We start from the raw sequence: 19,982 nt of genomic DNA on the forward strand, positions 1-19,982 counted from the left end.
GAGAGAGAGAGAGAGAGAGAGAGAGAGAGAGGAGAGAAAGAGACACAAAGGAGAGAGACACAGACAAAGAGAAAGACAGAGACACAGAGAGAGGGAGACAGAACAGGTCTGGAATCTAGTGTAGAGAGCCCTAGTTAGGGGAAAGCCTTACCTTTTTTGAGGCTTTTCCAGCCTTTATTTTTTTTCTTTTTTCTTTTCTTTTTTTTTGTTTGTTTTTGTTTGTTTGTTTGTTTTAGTTTTTCGAGACAGGGTTTCTCTGTGTAGCCCTGGCTGTCCTGGAACTCACTCTGTAGACCAGGCTGGCCTCGAACTCAGAAATCCGCCTGCCTCTGCCTCTCAAGTGCTGGGATTAAAGGCGTGCGCCGCCACTGCCCGGCCTTTTCCAGCCTTAAAAGCTTTAAACTTTTGTTTTGAGAACAAGATGGCATTAAGGCTGGCCTCGAACTCGTAATCCTCTTTTTAAGGTTGGTACGCCAGGAAGGTGCCTAGCGATGCCGGAACTTTTATTTGGAAAGGACCTTGTTTCTTACCGGAGTATTTTTGGCTGTAAGGCGTACCACGCACAAACATGGTTGCCAGGCACCGGAAGTAGCCGGTTATTTTGCTGGATTCCGTTCTTCCGCGGGGCGGAAAGGCATGTCGGCTTGTGTCCCGACCGTTTCCAGTCCTCTCCCTTTGCAGGACCCCATGAGCAAACTGTGGCGGCGCGGGAGCACGTCTGGGGCTATGGAGCCCCCCGAGCCAGGTAAGCGCGGGTGGCTCTAACTTAGGTGATCTTTAAAAAGGAGTCACTCTCACTCAGTGGAGCCAGGTCAACCCGCCACAGGTGGGAAGGAGCGAGGCGGTGCTGTTGTTATGGTAACAGCTAATAACGTGGGAAGAGTTGGACTCAGTTGAATTGTTAGATTAGTCAGATCTTCCCCTGCCACTGTTTGATGGATCACCTCTGACAGGCTCTCCTTCTGCAGGGGAAACGCTGGAGTTGAGCCTGGCAGGTCCCCACGGCCACGGAATACACAAGAAAAAACACAAGAAACATAAAAAGAAACACAAGAAAAAGCATCATCAGGAAGAGGAGGCGGGACCGATGCTGCAGGCTCCTGCCAAGCCTCAACTTAAACTTAAAATCAAGCTGGGTGGACAGGTCCTGGGCACCAAGAGGTGAGATCAAGTATTTAACTCGGGAACATTCAGCAGCAGGTGGGCTGGGCTTTCTGGAAAATAGAAAATGAACTTTGGCTTCAGGGTCCAAGTTAGGGCAGCAAGAATCCAAGCAGGTCGGAAAAGCTGTATCTAGTTCCAGAGTAGGAGAGAGCCGCTTGTTCACTTTAGGGTAGCGTTTCTTTTCTGCAGTGTCCCTACTTTCACTGTGATCCCTGAGGGGCCTCGATCTCCTTCTCCCCTGATGGTAGTGGATAATGAAGAGGAACCTATGGAAGGTGTGCCGCTGGAGCAGTACAGAGCCTGGCTGGGTGAGAAGACGGTGGAGGAGGGAAAGCTGGGTGGCTCCTTTATAACCAGCAAAAGGAAGGGGGTGGGTTTTGAGAATTATGACTGTTCTAGGACCAACTTTGCTAAATTAGTGTTCTACTTTTCAACTTTCCCATACAGATGAAGACAGTAATCTGTCCCCCTCCCCACTTCGGGACCTGCCAGGGGATCTGGAGGGCCAGGAGGAAGAGGAGGAACAGAGATGGTTAGATGCCCTGGAGAAGGGAGAGCTGGATGACAACGGAGACCTCAAGAAGGAGATCAATGAGCGGCTGCTAACTGCAAGACAGGTAAGCTAGTTCCATCTTTATTCACTCAGCAAACACATACGGAGAACATGCTGTTTCTTAGGCAGTGAGAGGAACGGGATAAGGAAAGATAAGGGATAGATACTCATTCAATTCACACTGAGGGATGATAAATGATTTTCTTTTTTTTGAATTGAGATCTTAGTATTTCAGCGCTTATTGGCCTGAAACACACACACAGAGATATGCTTGCCTTTGCCCCCAAGTGCTGGAATTAAAGGTGTATGCCATCACACACAGCTCCTAAGTAACTTTTTTTGTTTGTTTGTTTTTCAAGACAGGGTTTCTCTGTGTAGCCCTGGCTGTCCTGGAACTCACTCTGTAGACCAGGCTGGCCTCCAACTCAGAAATCCACCTGCCTCTACCTCCCAAGTGCTGAGATTAAAGGCGTGCACCACCACCACCCGGCTCCTAAGTAACTTTTTAAAACTACAGAAAATAGGAATGTTGAAGTAGAAATTGGCAAGACAGAAACATTAGGGTATTTGTGGGGAATGGCTCATTGTTCTCTGTTGTTTTAAAGATAGCTTTTTATTTATTTTACGTGTATGAGTGTGTGCTTGTTGCTCATGGAAGCCAGAGGTCATCAGAACTCCTGGACCTAGATCGCAGACAGTTTCGAGCTGCCATATAGGTACAGGAAACTGAACTAGAGACCTCTGCAAGAGCAGCCAGAGTTCTTCACTGCTGAGTAGTCTTTCAAGTCCGGAGTGCCTCTGAAGAGATGACACTTCCAGTACCAGGAGGGCTTCGCAGTCAAAAGGGTCAGCTGCCATAGAGGCCACAGGCACAGAGACCCAGAAGGAGAATGTGGCAAAGTCACCAGTGAGACATATGCTGACAAGTGATGTAGCTGACTTACTTACTTTGGCGATTCAGTGGGGTGAACCTCAGCAGGGGTAAGGGATTTCTATAGGAAGCTGCTGTCGTGGTGCATGCCTGTGTCTCGGAACTTGAAAGATAGGAGGATGGTTACAAGTTCTGAGCCAGCAAAAACACATGAGATATCCTCTCTCAATCAATAAATCGGGAGAGGGGCATGGGATGTGGAGGCTAGGAGAGCTGCTGTTGGCTTGAGTCAAGAAGAAAGTAGTAACAGAACAAGGAAACCCTACTGAATCCTGGTGTATTTTGGAAGTAGCTACTTGTTGGGAGAAAACCAAGAAATCCAGGGTAGTAATTCTTTTTGGTCTGAGCCAATTCCAAGTTGGTGTTCTCTACTGAGATAATATTTAAAATAACAACAAAAACCAGCAACAAAACAAAACCTACACAACGGTGCTGTAGTCTGGGCACATGGGGCAGGCAGGGTACAATACTTTTCTTCTTTGGAGCTGAGTGAGAGTCAGGAGACCTGGGAAGAGCAGGTGTGGTATTAAGGGTCCCCAAAGATGGGGATAGTGGCCCACTCCTTTGATACCAGCACCTAGGAGACAGAGGCAAGAGTGTGAGTTCGAGGTTGGCCTGGTCTACTACAGTGAGTTACAGGGAAGCGAAACAAAAACAAACGAAAATGGGGATGCATGTCCCCCAAAACTCTGACTGTCAGGACTCCACCTTCCATTTCCCATCTTTTTCATCCCTCGACTTGGGAACCTCGCCATTCGGTTCTCAGACATCCTCTCTATCTTTTCCCAGCGAGCCCTGCTCCAGAAGGCGCGGAGCCAGCCGTCCCCTCTGCCTCTGCCAGTGGCTGGGGGCTGCCCAGCCCCTGCCCTCACGGAAGAGATGCTGCTGAAGCGTGAGGAGCGTGCGCGGAAGCGGCGGCTGCAGGCGGCGAGGCGGGCCGAGGAGCACAAGAATCAGACAATTGAGCGCCTCACCAAGACGGCCGCTCCTAGCGGGCGGGGAGGGCGTGGGGCTGCGCGAGGCGAGCGGCGCGGAGGGCGGGCGGCTGCCCCGGCCCCTGCACCCATGGTGCGCTACAGCAGCGGGGCACAGGGCTCCACCTTGTCCTTTCCTCCCGGCGTTCCCACACCCGCGGCGGTGGCACAGCGGCCTGCCCCGTCGGGCCCCGCTCCACGCTGCTCTGTCCCCGGCTGCCCCCACCCGCGTCGTTACGCCTGCTCCCGCACGGGCCAGGCCCTTTGCAGCCTACAGTGCTACCGCATCAACCTGCAGCTACGGCTGGGAGGACCCGAGGGCCCAGGGTCCCCGCTCCTGGCCACCTAAGACCTCTCCCACGCCGCATTCCCGCTGTCTCCCCCACCCTATTAAATTTCGTGCGGTGCCTCGGCTCGTATAGAATTGCTAGAGTGGGAAGCCGGACTCTGAACCTACGCGTGTGAAGTCATTCAGCCAATCGGCGAAAAACTTTGTGCTTCTGGACGGCCGTTCATTGGCTGATAACTCAAAGCTTGTTCTGTTGTGCGTACTGGCTATTGTTGCTGTCAATCAGGCATTTGGTCGAGCCTTTCCCCTGTCTTTGTCTGTGTGAGTTCTTGTTGTCTGGGTGAGCGGCACAGGCACGGCTGCGGATTGGGCAGAGGGAGAAACCTGTGATCGGTTCCTATTGGCCGGTGTGTTAGTTAACGTTTCTGGTTGGCTGGACTGAACAACTGTGTCCTCTGGAGGTGCTCTCCCCGGCCGGGAGCTCCGGCCGCGGAGTGATGGTAGCGGCGGTGGCGATGGGCCGGGCAGGGACCATGGAAGTGGCGGCAGAGGTGGCAGGGGCGGGGCAGCTGGCGGTGGAGGAGGCTGTAGTCTTCAGGGGTCTGTAGGTGGAGGCATGGCTCGGGCCAGCAGCAGGAACAGCAGCGAAGAGGCCTGGGGGGCACTTCAGGCGCCGCAACAGCAGGTATCCCAGCAGCTCTAAAAGCTTAACTCACGACAGCCATATATTTCTCTTTCCCCTTTCCTGTCACTTCCTGTCCGGGGTGGGGGAGGAGCTCATGGAGCCAAAGGTACTATGAAGTTCCTGAACATGACCATTCTACTCTTTGTCTAAACTTATTACGTAGACGCAGTTGACTTTACCTGCAGCCTCTTAGACCCCATCTCGTGGTTGCAGTGCAAGCCTGCAGTGGCTCTCCAGTTACCAGAGGCGTAGTGAAAACCCCAGGGAGGCTCCCTGTGTCTTGCAGCAGTTATTTGTGATGTTTTTCTATGTGCCTATTGTCACAGCAGAGTCCGGCAGCATCTTCTCTTGAGGGAGCAATTTGGAGACGAGCTGGAACCCAGACTCGCGCCCTGGATGCCATCCTTTATCATCCACAGCAATCCCATCTGGTTGGGAGCACTGCTCTGAGTCTCACACCGCTCCTCCTCTACCCTAGGGAGCTTGAGACCCAGGGTGGAAAAAAAAAATCTATCTTGGGGGTGTGGGAGGCAGACCTTCCGGGTGGGAGATGTTGAAAGCTTTTTAGCTCTGGAAATGGCCTTAAATTCCTACCCATTATCAGACTATGTTTTGTTTCTTCTAAAACATTACCAAAAACCACCCTTGGGGCCAGGCTTCTGTGAGAAAAGTCTTGGGTTTAAAGAACTGAAATTACCTTTGTATTTACACTTTACTTTCTATACTAGTTTCCGGCTATTTTAAATCTTCCATACTGATAGCCCAACACATAGACACTCCTTTTAGCATCCCCATGCCATCCTTCTTCTTCCAAGCTAAGTCGGCTCGTGGGTGGGATTGTGTATGTGCGTGCAGGAGGTGGGGGTGGACAGGGCCTTGGGTAGAATCCCCTTGTTCTTAGTGCCTCCTTGCCTCCAGCTTCGAGAGCTATGCCCAGGAGTGAATACCCAGCCCTACCTCTGTGAGAGTGGTCATTGCTGCGGAGAGACTGGCTGCTGCACCTACTACTATGAACTCTGGTGTGAGTCTTCAAAGGGATCCATCTCAGGTTCCCTGCCCGTCCTCCCTTGGATTTCTGAATCCAGCTACCAAAGACCCTTCTCTGCATGGGGGCTGGGGTAGTCATCTGAGTTGTGCCCTCTTTGCCTCCCACAGGGTTCTGGCTGCTTTGGACTGTCCTCATCCTCTTTAGCTGTTGTTGTGCCTTCCGACACCGAAGAGCTAAACTCAGGCTGCAACAGCAACAGCGGCAGCGTGAAATCAACTTGTTGGCTTACCATGGGGCGTGCCACGTGGCTGGCCCTGTTCCAACTGGTTCACTGCTTGACCTTCGTGAGTGACTTGAGGCTCTTGGGTGCAGAACCAGTAGCCCCTCCAAAGCCAGGCCCCTCAACCACCCCACACTTCCACTGGCAGACTTTCAGAGCACTCTTTCCCGGAAAAGGAGAGATGACTCTTGTAGCTCAGGTCCTTCAGTCATCCATGCTGTTCTCTCTCCTGCAGGCCTCCTCAGCACCTTCAAACCCCCAGCCTATGAGGATGTGGTTCACCACCCAGGCACACCGCCACCTCCTTACACTATGGCCCCTGGTCACCCTTTGACTACTTCCAATGAATGCCCCCGCTGCTCTTCTGAATCCAGCTGCTCTGCCCACTTGGAGGGGACAAATGTAGAAGGTGTTTCCTCCCACCAGAGCGTTCTCCCTCATCAGGAGGGTGAGCCCAGGGCAGGATTGAGTCCAGTCCATATACCCTCTTCCTGTCGCTATCGTCGCCTGACTGGTGACTCAGGTATTGAGCTCTGCCCTTGTCCTGACTCCAGCGAAGGTGAGCCAGTCAAGGAAGTGAGGGCTAGTGCCACCCAACCAGATCTGGAGGACCATTCCGCTTGTGCACTGTCCCCAGAGTCTATGTCCCAGGTCCCTCCCGTAGGGCTGGCTTCTAGTTATGGGGATATCCCATAAGTAGTTTCAAGAGGGAAACTGGGTATTACTTGGCCACCAGGATTCAGCCCTGGTTTCAACTGCAGTCCTCCATGTGGGACCCTCCCCACCCTCCTAGAACACGCCTGAAAGGGCTGGAGCCCTGAAGAGGGGCAGTACCGAGGACTGTGCTATCTTTACTCACTCCCAAAACATACACAGGAGCCTTTAATCTCATTAAAGAGACATGAACCAGCTGCTTGTGATTTTGGGTAGAGTAGACCTCAGTTCATTGCATGCCTCCTAACCACACTGGCCATGAAGGGAAGTGGGCTATTTATTACCTTACCTGAGGCAGCCCAAGGCAAAACTGCCCAAAACAAGAGATCAGTTAGGCTGTTTTCCAGTTTATTTAGAAAAATAGACTCTTGAATTCACATTCACCCCAGAGCTATGGGATGGCAATAAGGGGACACCTGAGATGAGCTTACAAGATCGGAAACAGTGAGACCAGAAACCCAAGCCTTGTCTGCATATTCCAAGTGACACAAATGGCCTAGCTAGCTTTCTGTCCCATCAGTACTCTTCAGCCATGATCAGTAAGACAAGACTGGTCCAGCCTTGGAAGGGGCGACAGCCCATGCCTCGCCCATCCTGGTCACTGTACTGTTCCCACAGAAACCCGGTAGCCTGGTATTGCTGCTGGACGTTTCTCACTACATTGGCCCGCAGTTCATGGTAGAGTTTGGCAGCCTGAACCTTGTGAGGACCCTCCAAACGCCCATAGTGGTGCAGTGCCCCCAGAGCTAGGTAGTTAACATTCAGCCACACGGCACCCCGCCAATAAGGTGGGTCATGCTCAGTATTACGCTGTTTATAAAAGAGGCTCGAGGCTGAAAGGGAGCGCAACCCAAAGGGGCTCCAGAGATGGCGGCTATCAGCTAGAACGTCCAGAAGGGGTCCCAAGCGGGGTGAGCTTGGATCCAACAGCTGTAGCAGCAAAGGAAAAAGAGAGACATAGCCCAGGGCATCCACATACTGCAATCGAGGTGGAGGCCTGCCTACCACTCTAACCAGTCCCTGTGGGGGCCTAGACTTGAGCTGTACTGCTTTTGTGTGGTTCCCAAAGTCAGCAAAGACCCCCAGCTCAGGAGCCCAGTGCAGCTCGTCAAGACTTCCAGGTTCTTCTAGAGAGGCAGCCAATGGGCCCAGCTCTGCAGCTGCTTCAGTCTCCCCAAGCTGTTCTGCGAGCTGTGACAGCACCCGGGCACCCAGCGCCACCCAGCATCGCAGGTCCAGGTGCCGCTCTGCTGTAGAAGGATGTGAGGCCCTGGGGTAGTCATCCAGCCCCGAGGGCAGTGTCTTGGGATTAAGTAGGGTAGGCAAAGCTAGGTCCCTGCCCCTCCAGCGGTAGGATAGTGGCACCGGCCCTGCCTGACTTTGATGCAGCCAAGAGAACCAAGCATACAGGCGGGGGAAAGCCCTGCGGAGAAAGGCCAAGTCGTCAGGGTCACGGCCTTCTAGCATGTGTATTACCGGCAGGAGCAGGGTTGGGGGGTTGGCGTGGGCTGCACGTTGCACTAGAAATTCTGGGGGCACTCGGGCTCTGGCCTCATCCCCCAGAATCTGTTCTCGCCCGATCCAGCCATCAGCATTCAGCAGCCCCAGCCAGTGTCCTAGGGCCTCCCGGGTGAGGTGGGGATCCCATTGCTGGACCACTAGCTGGTGAAAGCCTTCATCCCAGAGGAAGCCTCGTGGGAAGAATGACCGGGAAGGCACCGCAGAGAAAAGAGGGACAGGTGGAAACAGGGCAGGGTCCATCTTCTGTTCAGACCCTTCCATGCCAGTGTCTGGCAACACCAAACCCTGTCCATAGAAGTAACCAATCCCACCAAGAAGGCCACTGAGGGCAACCTGACCCAAAGCCTGCTCCTCGGGGCTTAGGCCCTTCTCCTTTAGCTGGAAGGTTTTCTCAAAACGCTCCTTGAAGGCTGCAGCATGGCTCTCCAGGGCCTTGGTCAGTTGGTTGCCTACTAGCTGCCCAGAGGCCTGGTTTCCTCCTGTTGTGGCACTGCCAGATTCAAACACAAACTCAACAGAGAAAGGGGCTTTCACTGTCACCTGCTGTATCAAGAACTGCCCTTGCCCACTAGGGCCTCTCTCCTCCCACTTCAGAGATCCAGGCAAGCCGAGGTAGCGTTCAGGAGAGGCTCCTGGAGGCCTGTGCTGAAACCAGCTGTTTAGGCGGCTCTTTACTGTGTCTGTGAGCAGTGGCAGCCCTGGGTTGGAGGACCAGAAGACATTGTAGCTTGAAGGCAAGAAGACAAATAAGGAGTGTTATTCATGAAAGGGATGTCTTGCCAGTCCACTGGTGGGTGAGGAGGGAGTCATAGAAACCAGCCTAAGTCAATATCCCAAGCACCCCTGCACCACCCTGCACCAATCCTCCAGTTACCTGCCATGCTTAGGGACAGTGTCTCCTGGACTGGTTGGTGGCAGAAGTGTGAGACGGAAGTCACCGAGTTCACTGGTATGCCCACTGATGAACTTCAACTGTCCTTTGGCTCCAATCTCTGGTAGTAGGACCTCTTGCCCATCTGTTACCACGTAGAAGAACAGGGACACCAAAGGGAAGGAAGGTGTACCTGAGGCCTGGGTGACCATGGAACACAGTAAAGCATCAGAAAAACATCCCTTTGAGAATCAGCCTTAGCAGGGATTACAAGAACTGTGGCAAACAAACATCTGCCAATTCTGAGGGTAAGTAGACCCACCCAGTGGACTGAGCCAAAGAGCCCTGAACAGGGTTCCTCCAGGAAATGACGGATGTTTTAGGATTATACATGGATTGTTTCATTCAATCTTTTGAGTTAGGTGTCACTGTAATAGCTGCTTTACAAACAAGGAGATGGCAGAGATGGTCACCAGGCTGGTGTCCCTGCTGTCAACCTCCATTTCATACTGCATTTGCTGCTGAAAGGGAAGGATGGGGAAGTCTGGGCTGAGGAAAGAAGATCCTGATGCCCTGACCTGAGGCTCTACGGTCACTCTCCAACTCCAATCCCCTCCATGATGACCCCCAGGCTTCTTGACGAACTCAGTGGTGAGCCTTAAAGCTCCATCGTGGATATGTTGCCGACCGAAGGAGAGGCCATCGTGGAACTCCCAGCCATAGGGACCCACGCCGTCTCCCTGTTCACACGTGTGCCTGAGCTTAGGAGGGGTCCCCGGGGTGGTGCCTTGCTGCGCCCACATCAGTCCTGAGAAGTAGAATGGCCACGTAAGTCAACAGATGCTGTTTTACGTCTGCGAAGACTGATGGGTCCTCCCCACTCACCCGCCCCAGGGTTACCCGTGAGCAGTGGTTTGGGGCTGCGAGTCTTCATGCCGAAATAGACGTGTGGGCGGTAGGTGCCCCAGAAGAGTTCCGGGGCCACGGCAGGGCTGGAGGAGTCCGGCGGCAGCGCGGGCGGCGCGGGGTGCAGTGTGAGCGCGCGGCGCACACGGAGCCACGCCAGCACCCAGCGCCCCGACAGGCCGAAGGCCAGCGCCAACACCACCACGGCGAGGGCCGCTCCGCTCGCCGAGCCGCGCGCTCCGCCAGCCCTGCCATCCCGCCGGCCCGCACCCCGCGTCCTCTCCAGCGGCCGCGCCCCTTCCGCGGCCGCAGCGCGCCGTCGCCTCTCGCCCCGGGCCATGCGGGCAGGCGGCACGAGCCCCGGCTGCCACCGTGCGGTCAAGCGAACTGAGCCTTCGCCCCGCGCCTCCCTGAGCGCCCCGCCCCACCGGAAATCCCGCCCCACACGTCAGGTCCGGCCTGGACACCCGGAAGCGCTGTGGCTGGTTGTACGCGGTATTGAGCGCAGGACTCAATCGGTGAACTGCGTCAGTGGGTGTGAGTTCAAAGAGGTACGAGAGAGAAGCAATAGCATTCTAAGACCCCTCTGTTTTGTTTTAACTACTGATCATGGCCTGGAGAGATGGCTCAGTGGTCACGGCGCTTGCTCCCAAGGCTGACGACCTAAGTTAGATCCCCGTACCCACGTCGTGGAAGGAGGAAAACAGACTTACACAAGTTGCCCTCTGACCTTCACATCTGGCCTACACATATGCATACATCCTCTGACTTCCACGAGTATGCTGTAGCGTGAGCGCACCTCACCTCCACACGTACACACGCGCACACACACACACACACTCGCAAGCACATACAAAAATAAATGTTAAGAAATAGAAAGCCAGGCGTGGTGGCTCTCAGCTTTAATCCTAGTACTCAGGAGGCAGAGGCAGGAGGATCTCAGGAGACATGACTTAGCAGTTAACGTGTTTGCTGCTCTTGCAGAGGATAGGAACTCAGTTCCCAGCACCAACACAGCGTCTTTCAAACACATCCGGAGGATCTGACGGCCTCTTTTGGCCCTCCACCCTCGTCCATACACATAAAAGTATTTTTCTAAAAAATGATCATACTAAGACCAGTTTTCCCCTCTTTGGGGGATGTGTTTGTTTAGGTTTCCCTCCAACTTGCTATGTAAAGACACGTTGGTTGAGACAGCCTTTGTATATAGCCCAGGCTGTCCCCAAGCTTGATAGTGTTAGCCTCCTGCCTCAACCTCCAGAGTGTCTCTATTAAGCTACTTTTACATATCACTGTCCAGCTCTAATCTGGTAACAGAAAACTGTGGCCTAGGAAATAAAAGTAACTGGGTCCAAGCTACAGAGCTGGGAAGGAGCTAGCTTAGAACCCAAGTGTATATGAACTAAGCTATACCACTAGTCACACCCTGTACTTCCATTCTTCCTGGAATGGACTCACAAGGATGCCTAGCTAGGGTCTGTTTCTTTACGAAGCTCTCTAACTTCAGACAAGTCTGTCTCTAACTCAGCCTGTACTCTTACTGATTTTTAAATGTAAGACAAAGTCTATATCCCTGACTGGCCTGGAACTTGCTGTGTAGTCAACAATGACTTTGAACTTCTGATACTCCAGCCTCTACCTTCCCAGTGCTGGGTTACAAGTACACATGCCACTATTAGTGTATTCAGTACTAGGCAAGCACTCTGCCAACCGAGCTACAGCTCGGGCCCATTCATTCATTCACTCACTCACTTGTTCATGTGCCAGGGAGGAATCTTAGGACTTTTACATGCTAGGCAGGTACTGGAGTGACATTTTTGAGAATTTTCGTTTCCTGAAAAACCATAGAAATGTTCTAAGAGCGTGCTTTCCTTTTAATCCCAAGTGTAGGGATATGGGCTGCTTCTGACTGATCGCGGCAGCTGACCATGATTTGCCTCATGCGCTAGCTAAAATGTGGTTTTGTCAGCTGCAGATAATTTCTGTGACGGTGTGACACACAGAATTCTGGGAACTTGTCAGAGGGTACATAAAGGTGAGGGCCCTAAGAGGCAAGGTTGGTGGTTGGTGGTCATTTGGGCATGCTGGTTAGTTTGTTAGTTGCTGTGGTCAAAGAAGAAAAAAAAGAAGTTAGAGTCAGGGATTTTTCTAATCCCTCCATCCTTGTTTCTCTCCGATGTAGTGTTAGGGGGAGAAACTGGAGGTGAGGAGGGGATGCAGGGTGGGAAAAGAACCCAACAAGCAGCAGCTTTGCTTCACCGCTGAACTGCATCTTTGCCCTTCACCCTCCACTCTTTGCTGAAACGCCAATTCTACAAAGGCACTTTCTTTCCTATGGCCCAGGAAACAGAAGAATTCACATCTGGAACTGTTCAGAGGTAGCACCTGCACCTCAGATTGACCGATGAGCAATTTAGGGTCTCACCGTGCAGCCAAGGTTTCCTTGGAATTTACATAGCCAAGCATTGCTTTCAACTAAATGGGTAGTATCTGCGTGTAACCTATACCTGGCTTACAGTAGATCTTAAATATTTTCTAAATAACTTATACCTAATATGATGCAAAGGATATGTCAACAGGTGTATTATTTAGGGGATAATAACAAGGGGGAAATCTGTAGATGTTCATGCAGATACAACTTTTAAATTTATTACATTATTTTCAGGTGTGTAGGTTGGTGTGCATGTTCTACAGTATGTGCGTGGATGTCAGAAGACCGAGACTTGAGGTTATTCTTGCCTTTCCCCATAAGGGTCCTGGAGATCAAACAGGTCATCAAGCTTGGTGGTGAGCAGTTTTATCCAATGAGGCATCTTTTCAAGTCCCGGATGCCATTTTTTTTTTTTTTTTAAATCTAGAGTATTTTTAGTCCAAGGTTAATGGAACCAACACAGACCCTTTAAATGGGTGGACAAACCTACTATTCTTACTTGACAAACGAGAAATCGAGCAGTGACAGATTTATCTGTCCTGTGTCATAACTACTTAAGGGCAGAGCTGACTGGGATTGACACCTTTTGTTTTTAACAAAATCTCAACCATTCAATTTTACCAGTGAAGACTTGGGAGCCAGATGGTAGGGTTAAAGCCTGCTAACTGAAAGACTGAGAAAACACCCAGCCCAGCTGACCTTCCTCTTCTGCCCGAGTCCCTCCAGAAATGGCCCTCTCTCACAATCTCAAACAACCTCCTCCAAACTGAATGTCCTTCCCTTCTACTCCTGTGTGTTTATCTGACCCCCGACTCCTCCTTACTCTCTATCATTTCTTCTTAATAATCCTATGTTCACTTTTTTTGTTTGTTTGTTTGTTTTGTTTTTTGAGACAGGGTTTCTCTGTGTAGTTCTGGCTGTCCTGGAACTCACTCTATAGACCAGGCTGGCCTCGAACTCAGAAATCCGCCTCCCTCTGCCTCCCAAGTGCTGGGATTAAAGGCATGCATGCGCCACCACTGCCCGGCTCTATGTTCACTTCTTGACAACAGTTGAGCCTGTGGTTGCTTGCCCCTCCCCCTTAACCTTCTTTAATTGACTTTAATCTTGTTTACAATATTCAAGCAGAAAGCTCTTGGATTAAAGGTGTGTGCTAAAGCCTGAGCCACACAACTAAAAACATTTTTTTCCCAGTAAATAACACAATCTTGGGGTTCACAGAATGATCAAATATCCTGCAACACACACCCCAGGCAGATATATTTCAGGGAGTTGTCTTTCTTAAGGATGGTGGAGAGCCTCTAATACTCATTTAGGCAGGGAAGAGTTACAGTATTGCTGGGGGAGTGGGGTCAGAGTTTCCAGGTATTCTGTAAGTTATACAGCCATTCTTAGCTGGGCAATCGTAAGTTCTCTGGCAGTGGCTGTGGGCTATTTTTTTTTAAATCTCCTCTTGTAATTCAAGGTACAGATCAAAGGGGCTGGGAAGGTGGCCCAGTGATTTGAGCACTCACTGGAAAAGCATGAACTGACTAGTAAGCCCTCATAAAAGGCCAGGGGTGGGGGTAGTATATGCCTGTAACTACAGCACTTGGGGGATGGAGACAGGTCCTGGGTGTTTGCTGGCTAGGCTAGCTGAAAAGGGTAAGGTCCAGGTTCAGTGAGAGATTTTATCTGGAAACAAAACAATAACAACAGAAACCCAAAACAGATGAAGCATGGTAGAGGAAAATACCCAATCTTTGGCTTCCACATTTGCAAACATAGGGATGTGCACCTATACATATATATATACACTCACAAAAAGAAAACAATACTGTAACCCTGTGTTTGCACACACACACACACACACACACACACACACACGGAGTGCCTTTATTTATGAAAATATACAGTCATTTATTTAAAACTAAAATTTCTTTAAAAAATACTCATGTGGCTGTAGTAAGAATTTTGGTTTCTTCAAAAATCCAGTCATGGGCTGGAGAGATGGCTCAGGGATTAAGTAAGAGCACTGACTGTTCTTCCAGAGGTCCTGAGTTCAATTCCCAGCAACCACATGGTGGCTCACAACCATCTGTAATGGGATCTGATGCCCTCTTCTGATGTATCTGAAGACAGCTACAGTGTACTCATATAAATAAAATAAATGAATAAAAAAATCCAGTTATGTTTTAGTTCCAGGTGTGGGGTAAAGGCTGCTTCACAGCAGGTGATTATGAATTGCCTTGTGCACTAGCAGGGGTGTGATTTTTGCCAGCTGCAGATAGTTTCATTCTGGGGACTCTGGAAAAGGCCTGTTGCAGCTACTGCTGCATTTGTTATTGCTGGTTTGCTGGATACTCTGATGATGAAGACTGGACTTGCCCCAAGGAACCCAAGGACCCTAGTCAGCAGGAAGGCAGGAAGTAGCCTATGGAGGTCTATATCCCTTTTCCCCTCTAATTTTCTTTCTCTTACATAATGTTGTGACATTGGAAGGGATTAAGGTGGAGAGGAGGCAGAGGTGTAAAAACGTAATAAAATAGTAAAATAAATAAATAAATAAAAGCCATGTGGCATGCATGGATAACTTTTTTTTTGTATTTTTTTTCTGATTTATTTTTATGTACATTGGTGTCTTGCCTACATGTATGTCTGTGAGAGGGTGTCAGATGCCTTAGAACTGGGGATACAGTTGTGAACTGCTATGTGGGTGCTGTGCTAGGAATTGAACCTGGGTTGTCTGAAAGAGTAGCCAGTGTTCTTAACCACTAAGCCACTCCTCTGTCTCCAAATGGAAACTTTTCTATGCCATTGAATTCTCTAAAATTATCTCATGGTCACATTTATGGATGTTACACCAAAAACTATTTCAGGACTGTGGGCAGCAAGCCTTACCTACCTGAAGGATGAGATTACGATAACGCAGCAGAAAAAATGATTAGGGAAAACAATGCCAGGCAGGGGAATAAAAGCGGTACAGCAGAATGAGAATGGAAAGGTCTTGCTAAGTAGACCAGGCTGGCCTCCTGAGTATCTGGGATAGAGTGTGCCAACAGATGGGGCTGGCTCCTCTCTTTCCTCTCAGTGCAGGTGACTGGTTGGATGTACGGGAAAGGGAGGGGGCAGGAGAGGAAACACTGCATCTCTAGCTTAGAAGGCAGAGCAGGGAAGTCAGAAGAGCCAAGTGACCGTTCCACTTGAAGGAAAGACTGTTGGTGGCGTATGGAGGAAGTCGGCAGTAGGTAAAATCCTGAGTAGTTGAAATGACGACAGAGTGGGCTGCTCCACGAGAGTGAACAATGAATAGTCGATACAACTAAGAAGGATGAGTACTGAGGGCCGACGGGGGTGCATGTCTAGAGTCCCAGCACCCAGGAGCCTGAGGCAGGAAAACTCTTTCACATTTCTAGGTCTTCATACCAAGTTTCAGGTTAGCTCAAGGTTAAGACCCTCTCTCAAAATCCAAGTAAATAACCTGAGAAAAATAGCATTCATTTGGCAATAAATATTTAATTAAAATGTACTTGGGTGACAGATTCAAATATGGTTAAACACCGAGAAATAAAAATTTAAATTTGTCCGGACCCTTCACCACCCAATCTTACTTATCTTGCCCCAGAAGTACTGTTGTTAGAGTTCTTACTCTGTATGGTGACCTCCATCCAGAGTTTTGAGTGATTAAGCCCAGCTCTAACTAGACCACTGTCTTTAGTACCAAGCTAACATTCGGTTGTTGACTCTTCTGCAATGTCAGCGACGGGTACCTGGGGCGACCTTGTCTGCGCTGGGTGCAGATGCTGCCGCGGCGTTCCTGGCCCGAATGTGGGAGGCCAGGGCACTTAACATTTCCTGACTGGTGAGGTTGGCGCCGCGCATAATCAGCCGATACCCATCTCCTGGGGAAGATGCAAACCGATGAGTGAGGGACCCGGAATATGCGGGGCTAGGGCCGCGCTCCGCCCTCCCCCGCCCACCCGCGTCCTTGCGGGCTTACCGAATAACACGTCCACGCAGGGCTCAGAGCCGTCGTGCCTCACGTCGGCGATCACCGAGCAGTTGAGGTTGGTGGCGCGGACTTTCTCGCTGCTCACCGCCTGGAGAAAGATCCTGCGGTGGGAAGGCAGCGTGAGCGCGTCCGGGGACCGGGGAGCCTGGAGCGGGGACGAAGGTGTGTGCGCGAGGCAGGGAGGGCGGGACTGAGAAGCCCTGGAACTCGGGCAGGGGGTCGAGGGTGCGCGCGCACGTGTGGGGAGCGCGGACGCGTCCCACCTCCCCAGAACCCGTACCTCGTTGACTCCACGTTCTTCTCAAACGGGCAGAACTGAACTCGAACCAGCTTGACCGGCCGTAGTCCGAGCCGAGCCAAAGCCGCCGCCATGGTTCCCTCCGCCCCGGAAGGAGTAGCACTGGGGATCGTTTTATTGCAACGGACCGCTTCCGGCGGCCTCCGCTGTACTCGCGGCTGCCCTCCTGGGCCGCCCGCAAACACTTCCGCCATTAGCATTGTTCTGTGCCACACACAGCATAGGCAGTGAATGTGCAAAATCCCCTTCAAAGGCAAACGTCCTTCAGCCTTTTCCCTTCAGTATCCAGCCTGCTAGATCTAGGTCAGCACCATCCCAAGTCCTGGCTCCTTCCGTTGAGAGGACTAGCACTGCAGGGATTGTCCACCCACCACAAGGCAAGCCCTGCCCTGGGAGCAACAGCCCAAGCTTAAATGTCAAGGTCCTACAGCCTAATGACTAAAAATAGAAATGAGGACGGGGTGGGACAGACCCTCCACGTGTAGAAATGTTTGCTTCATCTGTGTTTCCTCATGAATTAACTTTAGCCTTGCTCCTGGGATTCAAGAGAAAGCAAGTAGCTTGCTTCTGTCTCCTGAGAGCTAACCCTGTAGACTCCCTTCTATTTCCAGCTCTAAGACGTCTCCATTGTTTCCGACTTTCAGATTTCAGGCTGTAGTTTGCCTATTATTCTGGATTGCAGATCCTAGGATGATCTGGGGTTCAAGTCCAGACTCTAGTTTAAGAACATGTTTTATCAAGCGCCCAGTTTTAAGCCTCTCTAACATACAGTTCCTTGTCTGGGGCAATGATTTGGAACTCCTGGACCTAGTCAACTTAGGGTTCAGGACTTGTCCCCAGGCAAGAAAAAAAAGGCAAGTGCCAACGAGGGTGTTGGTGCAACCTCAGGGCAAGCCAGGCCTGCTGGTTTCCGGCCAGGTAAGCCTCAGGACTAGGTCCTCCTCCTCCTCCTCCTCCCCCTCCTCCCCCTCGTCCTCCTCCTCCCAGGGTGCTTAGCAGGTGAGTGTTCTGTGCTGGGGAGATTCCAGGCTGTAGACGGGGTGGCAAGCTTTCCAGGCTGTTGAGGCTGCTGGTGGGCAGTTCAGTGGTCTGGACCTCATTACAAAAACCTGGGAAGGCAGGAGTGGAAGGCAGGTTGGTGGATAATGCTGACGCCAAATCAATGGTGTGATTGGGTGTGTCTTTTAAAGCAGTGATGGAAGGGCTTAGAAAAGCCTGGGGGTTGAGGACGGTGATAACTCACAGCAACGGGGAGGTCTTCTGTGGATTGGATTCTTGGGCAGAGGTTGCTGCAGAAGACACAGCAGGGCCCCATCTAGCTTCTGGAAGATGCTGAGTGAGAGCAGAGTCTGGCGAAGCTCCCGGGACAGGCCCCACTGCTCCTGTTCCAGAACCTCCCTGACCACTCCGAAGTCTTGTTTGAGCTGCAGCGCCCCCTGCAGGCTAAATGTCCAGGTACAATATAGACACCAGACACTTCTGCTTCCCCAGATTGCTCTGCCCAAATGTTCTCCATTTTCCCCATTGGCATTCTCCCGCTGCCACTACCATCTTTCCTTCCCACCTGAATCGGATCCCATAGGTAAGAATGTGGTCAAGCCAGGCGCCCAGTGTGGCTGTCAGTGCCTGGCTGAGGGCCGGGGCTTGGGCTTCAGGCGGCAATCCCCGCAGTCCTTGCAACACAGGCTCCAACACAGTGTAGACCACCATCCGAGCATACTCACTAGGGTCGCTGGGATGTTCTGGAGTGAGGGGAGAGAAAAGACAGATGGAAAAGACAGATGGAGAGGCTCTGCAAGTCCAGTGGGCTCCAGAGGGAGGGGCACAAAAAGTAAGGACAGAGATACAGACCGCAGTGCGGAGCCACCAGAGGAAGGCTTGGGCCATTTACACCGGGAACCAGGTGGAAATGACAAGTTACCAAGACAGTGGGGTAGGGGTGTAGCCCACTCAGTAAGGCTTGCTTGTCTAGCTTGTGTGAAGTCTTAGGTTTCATCCCCAGCACCACAAAGAAAGAAAAATTACCAGGACACAGTCGAAGCCTCCAGTATCGACCCCTTGGCATGTGGAGCTTGAAGCCTTGTGTGGCTTGTTTATGACATTCTTGGAAAAAAAGACTCAGTGACTCTTTGGGCAGGAGCTGTATGGGGGGAGGGGGGAGAAAGTAAGGGCTAGTCTGTTAGTCTGACCAGATGATGTTTCTCCCACTGAGGCCTCAGTGTGGGGGGTCTGTAAAACCCTGATGCATCACTAAGAACTGCCACAACTTTAACTGAGTTTTCCAAGAGGTCTGGACCTAAACCATGCACAATACCCAGGATTAAGTTTTCTTAGTAATCAAAGACACATGACAAGTCAGGCATGTTGGGCATGTGGCTAGACTCCCAGCATTTGGAAAGCAGGATCAGGAGTATTAGAAATTCATGACCAGGGCTGGTGAGATGGTTCAGTGGTTAAGAGCACTGACCGCTCTTCCAGAGGTCTTCAGTTTATTTCCCAGCAACCACATGGTGGCATCACAACCATGAGATCTGATGCTTTCTTCTGGTGTGTCTGAAGACAGCTACAGTGTACTCATATACATAAAAAAAAATAAATCTTTAAAAAGAAAAGGTGGGGGAGAGAAGATGGTGATGAAAAGGGTCTTTGTGTTGTTGTCTGTCTCAAGAGGAGGAGAATCTAAAAAATGGGCTATTTGGCAGAAGTTCTGTAACAATGTGACCTGAGCACAGTGGCATATGCCTGTGACCCCAGGGTTCGGGATGCTGAAGCAGGAGGATGACAAGTTCCATGAGGCCAGCTTGAGCTGACTCTTACATAAGAATCAAGAAAGGAAAAGGAGGGGGGAAGAAAAAACAAAGGAGATGAAAAAGATAGGACTATACAGATCCCAGGAACCTAAGGAAAGGGAAGCCCTGAGGATTGTGGGAGGAGAAGAAACCACTGGGTCCCTGGCACATCAGGCGTGTTTATGCCTCAACTTGTCCCTTCTTCTCTAGCACAGCAGTTTCTCCCACTCCTGTCTAGACAGGCCTTACTGTCTAGCCCAAACTGGCCTTGAAATTTCCATGTAGCCCAGGCTGGCCTCAAACTCACAATCCTGCTTCAGCCTTCTCATTACTGGGATTAAAGGTGTGCACCAGCACCCCTCGCCCTGCCTCCAACAGTGCAATGCTAACTAGCTACTCTGCCAATTCCCACACCCTTTCTGGACACACACAGGCCTGACCACAAACAGGAGGGGAGGGAGAGGGAAGAAGGGAGGGAGAGAGGGAGGAGAGAGAGAGAGAGGGAGAGGGAGAGGGAGGAGAGAGAGAGGGAGAGGGAGAAGAGGAGAGGGAGAGGGAGAGGGAGAGGGAGAGGGAGAGGGAGAGGGAGAGGGAGAG

The 19,982-nt window shown here is 51.3% G+C and overlaps 5 protein-coding genes across 8 annotated transcripts in view; 2 read left to right on the forward strand and 3 right to left on the reverse strand.

Annotated features, from left to right (window-relative positions):
• Positions 1–591: 591 nt before the first annotated feature.
• Ino80b (INO80 complex subunit B) lies at positions 592–4,215 on the forward strand. Of its 2 annotated transcripts, none has more exons than XM_028762329.1 (5): positions 592–745; positions 954–1,161; positions 1,354–1,472; positions 1,612–1,781; positions 3,438–4,215. In XM_028762329.1, the coding sequence occupies exons 1-5, from the start codon at positions 637–639 to the stop codon at positions 3,969–3,971; spliced, it is 1,140 nt and encodes a 379-aa protein (XP_028618162.1). In that variant the 5' UTR covers positions 592–636; the 3' UTR covers positions 3,972–4,215. The 2 variants fall into 2 exon arrangements, with proteins under 2 accessions (XP_028618162.1, XP_028618163.1); XM_028762330.1 differs by having other exon boundaries at positions 596–745; positions 969–1,161.
• Positions 4,216–4,284: 69 nt separating this feature from the next.
• Wbp1 (WW domain binding protein 1) lies at positions 4,285–6,775 on the forward strand. 3 transcript variants are annotated; one of them, XM_028762470.1, is made up of 5 exons: positions 4,285–4,596; positions 4,923–5,027; positions 5,515–5,617; positions 5,752–5,928; positions 6,100–6,775. In XM_028762470.1, the coding sequence occupies exons 1-5, from the start codon at positions 4,528–4,530 to the stop codon at positions 6,558–6,560; spliced, it is 915 nt and encodes a 304-aa protein (XP_028618303.1). In that variant the 5' UTR covers positions 4,285–4,527; the 3' UTR covers positions 6,561–6,775. The 3 variants fall into 3 exon arrangements, with proteins under 3 accessions (XP_028618303.1, XP_028618304.1, XP_028618305.1); XM_028762471.1 differs by having other exon boundaries at positions 4,926–5,027; XM_028762472.1 differs by lacking the exon at positions 4,923–5,027.
• A 130-nt stretch (positions 6,776–6,905) lies between these two features.
• Mogs (mannosyl-oligosaccharide glucosidase) lies at positions 6,906–10,286 on the reverse strand. The gene is made up of 4 exons (XM_028762400.1): positions 9,871–10,286; positions 9,549–9,778; positions 8,974–9,170; positions 6,906–8,826 (listed from the first exon to the last, which is right to left on the reverse strand). Exons 1-4 carry the CDS (start codon positions 10,214–10,216, stop codon positions 7,095–7,097), a joined length of 2,505 nt encoding a protein of 834 aa, XP_028618233.1. The 5' UTR covers positions 10,217–10,286; the 3' UTR covers positions 6,906–7,094.
• Positions 10,287–15,782: 5,496 nt separating this feature from the next.
• Mrpl53 (mitochondrial ribosomal protein L53) lies at positions 15,783–17,337 on the reverse strand. The gene is made up of 3 exons (XM_028762488.1): positions 16,579–17,337; positions 16,287–16,399; positions 15,783–16,188 (listed from the first exon to the last, which is right to left on the reverse strand). The coding sequence occupies exons 1-3, from the start codon at positions 16,794–16,796 to the stop codon at positions 16,043–16,045; spliced, it is 477 nt and encodes a 158-aa protein (XP_028618321.1). The 5' UTR covers positions 16,797–17,337; the 3' UTR covers positions 15,783–16,042.
• Ccdc142 (coiled-coil domain containing 142) overlaps positions 17,311–19,982 on the reverse strand; it is a 6,472-nt gene continuing 3,800 nt past the window's right edge. The window contains exons 6-9 of the mRNA XM_028762487.1: positions 18,622–18,736; positions 18,161–18,338; positions 17,840–18,039; positions 17,311–17,705 (exon numbers count right to left, since the gene is read on the reverse strand). Coding sequence (XP_028618320.1) covers positions 17,413–17,705; positions 17,840–18,039; positions 18,161–18,338; positions 18,622–18,736 — 786 coding nt within the window. The 3' untranslated portion in view covers positions 17,311–17,412. The remainder of the gene's footprint in view (positions 17,706–17,839; positions 18,040–18,160; positions 18,339–18,621; positions 18,737–19,982) is intronic.

Source organism: Grammomys surdaster, unplaced genomic scaffold, assembly GCF_004785775.1.
Source record: "Grammomys surdaster isolate TR1022 unplaced genomic scaffold, NIH_TR_1.0 133, whole genome shotgun sequence".
NCBI classification, from domain to species: domain Eukaryota; kingdom Metazoa; phylum Chordata; class Mammalia; order Rodentia; family Muridae; genus Grammomys; species Grammomys surdaster.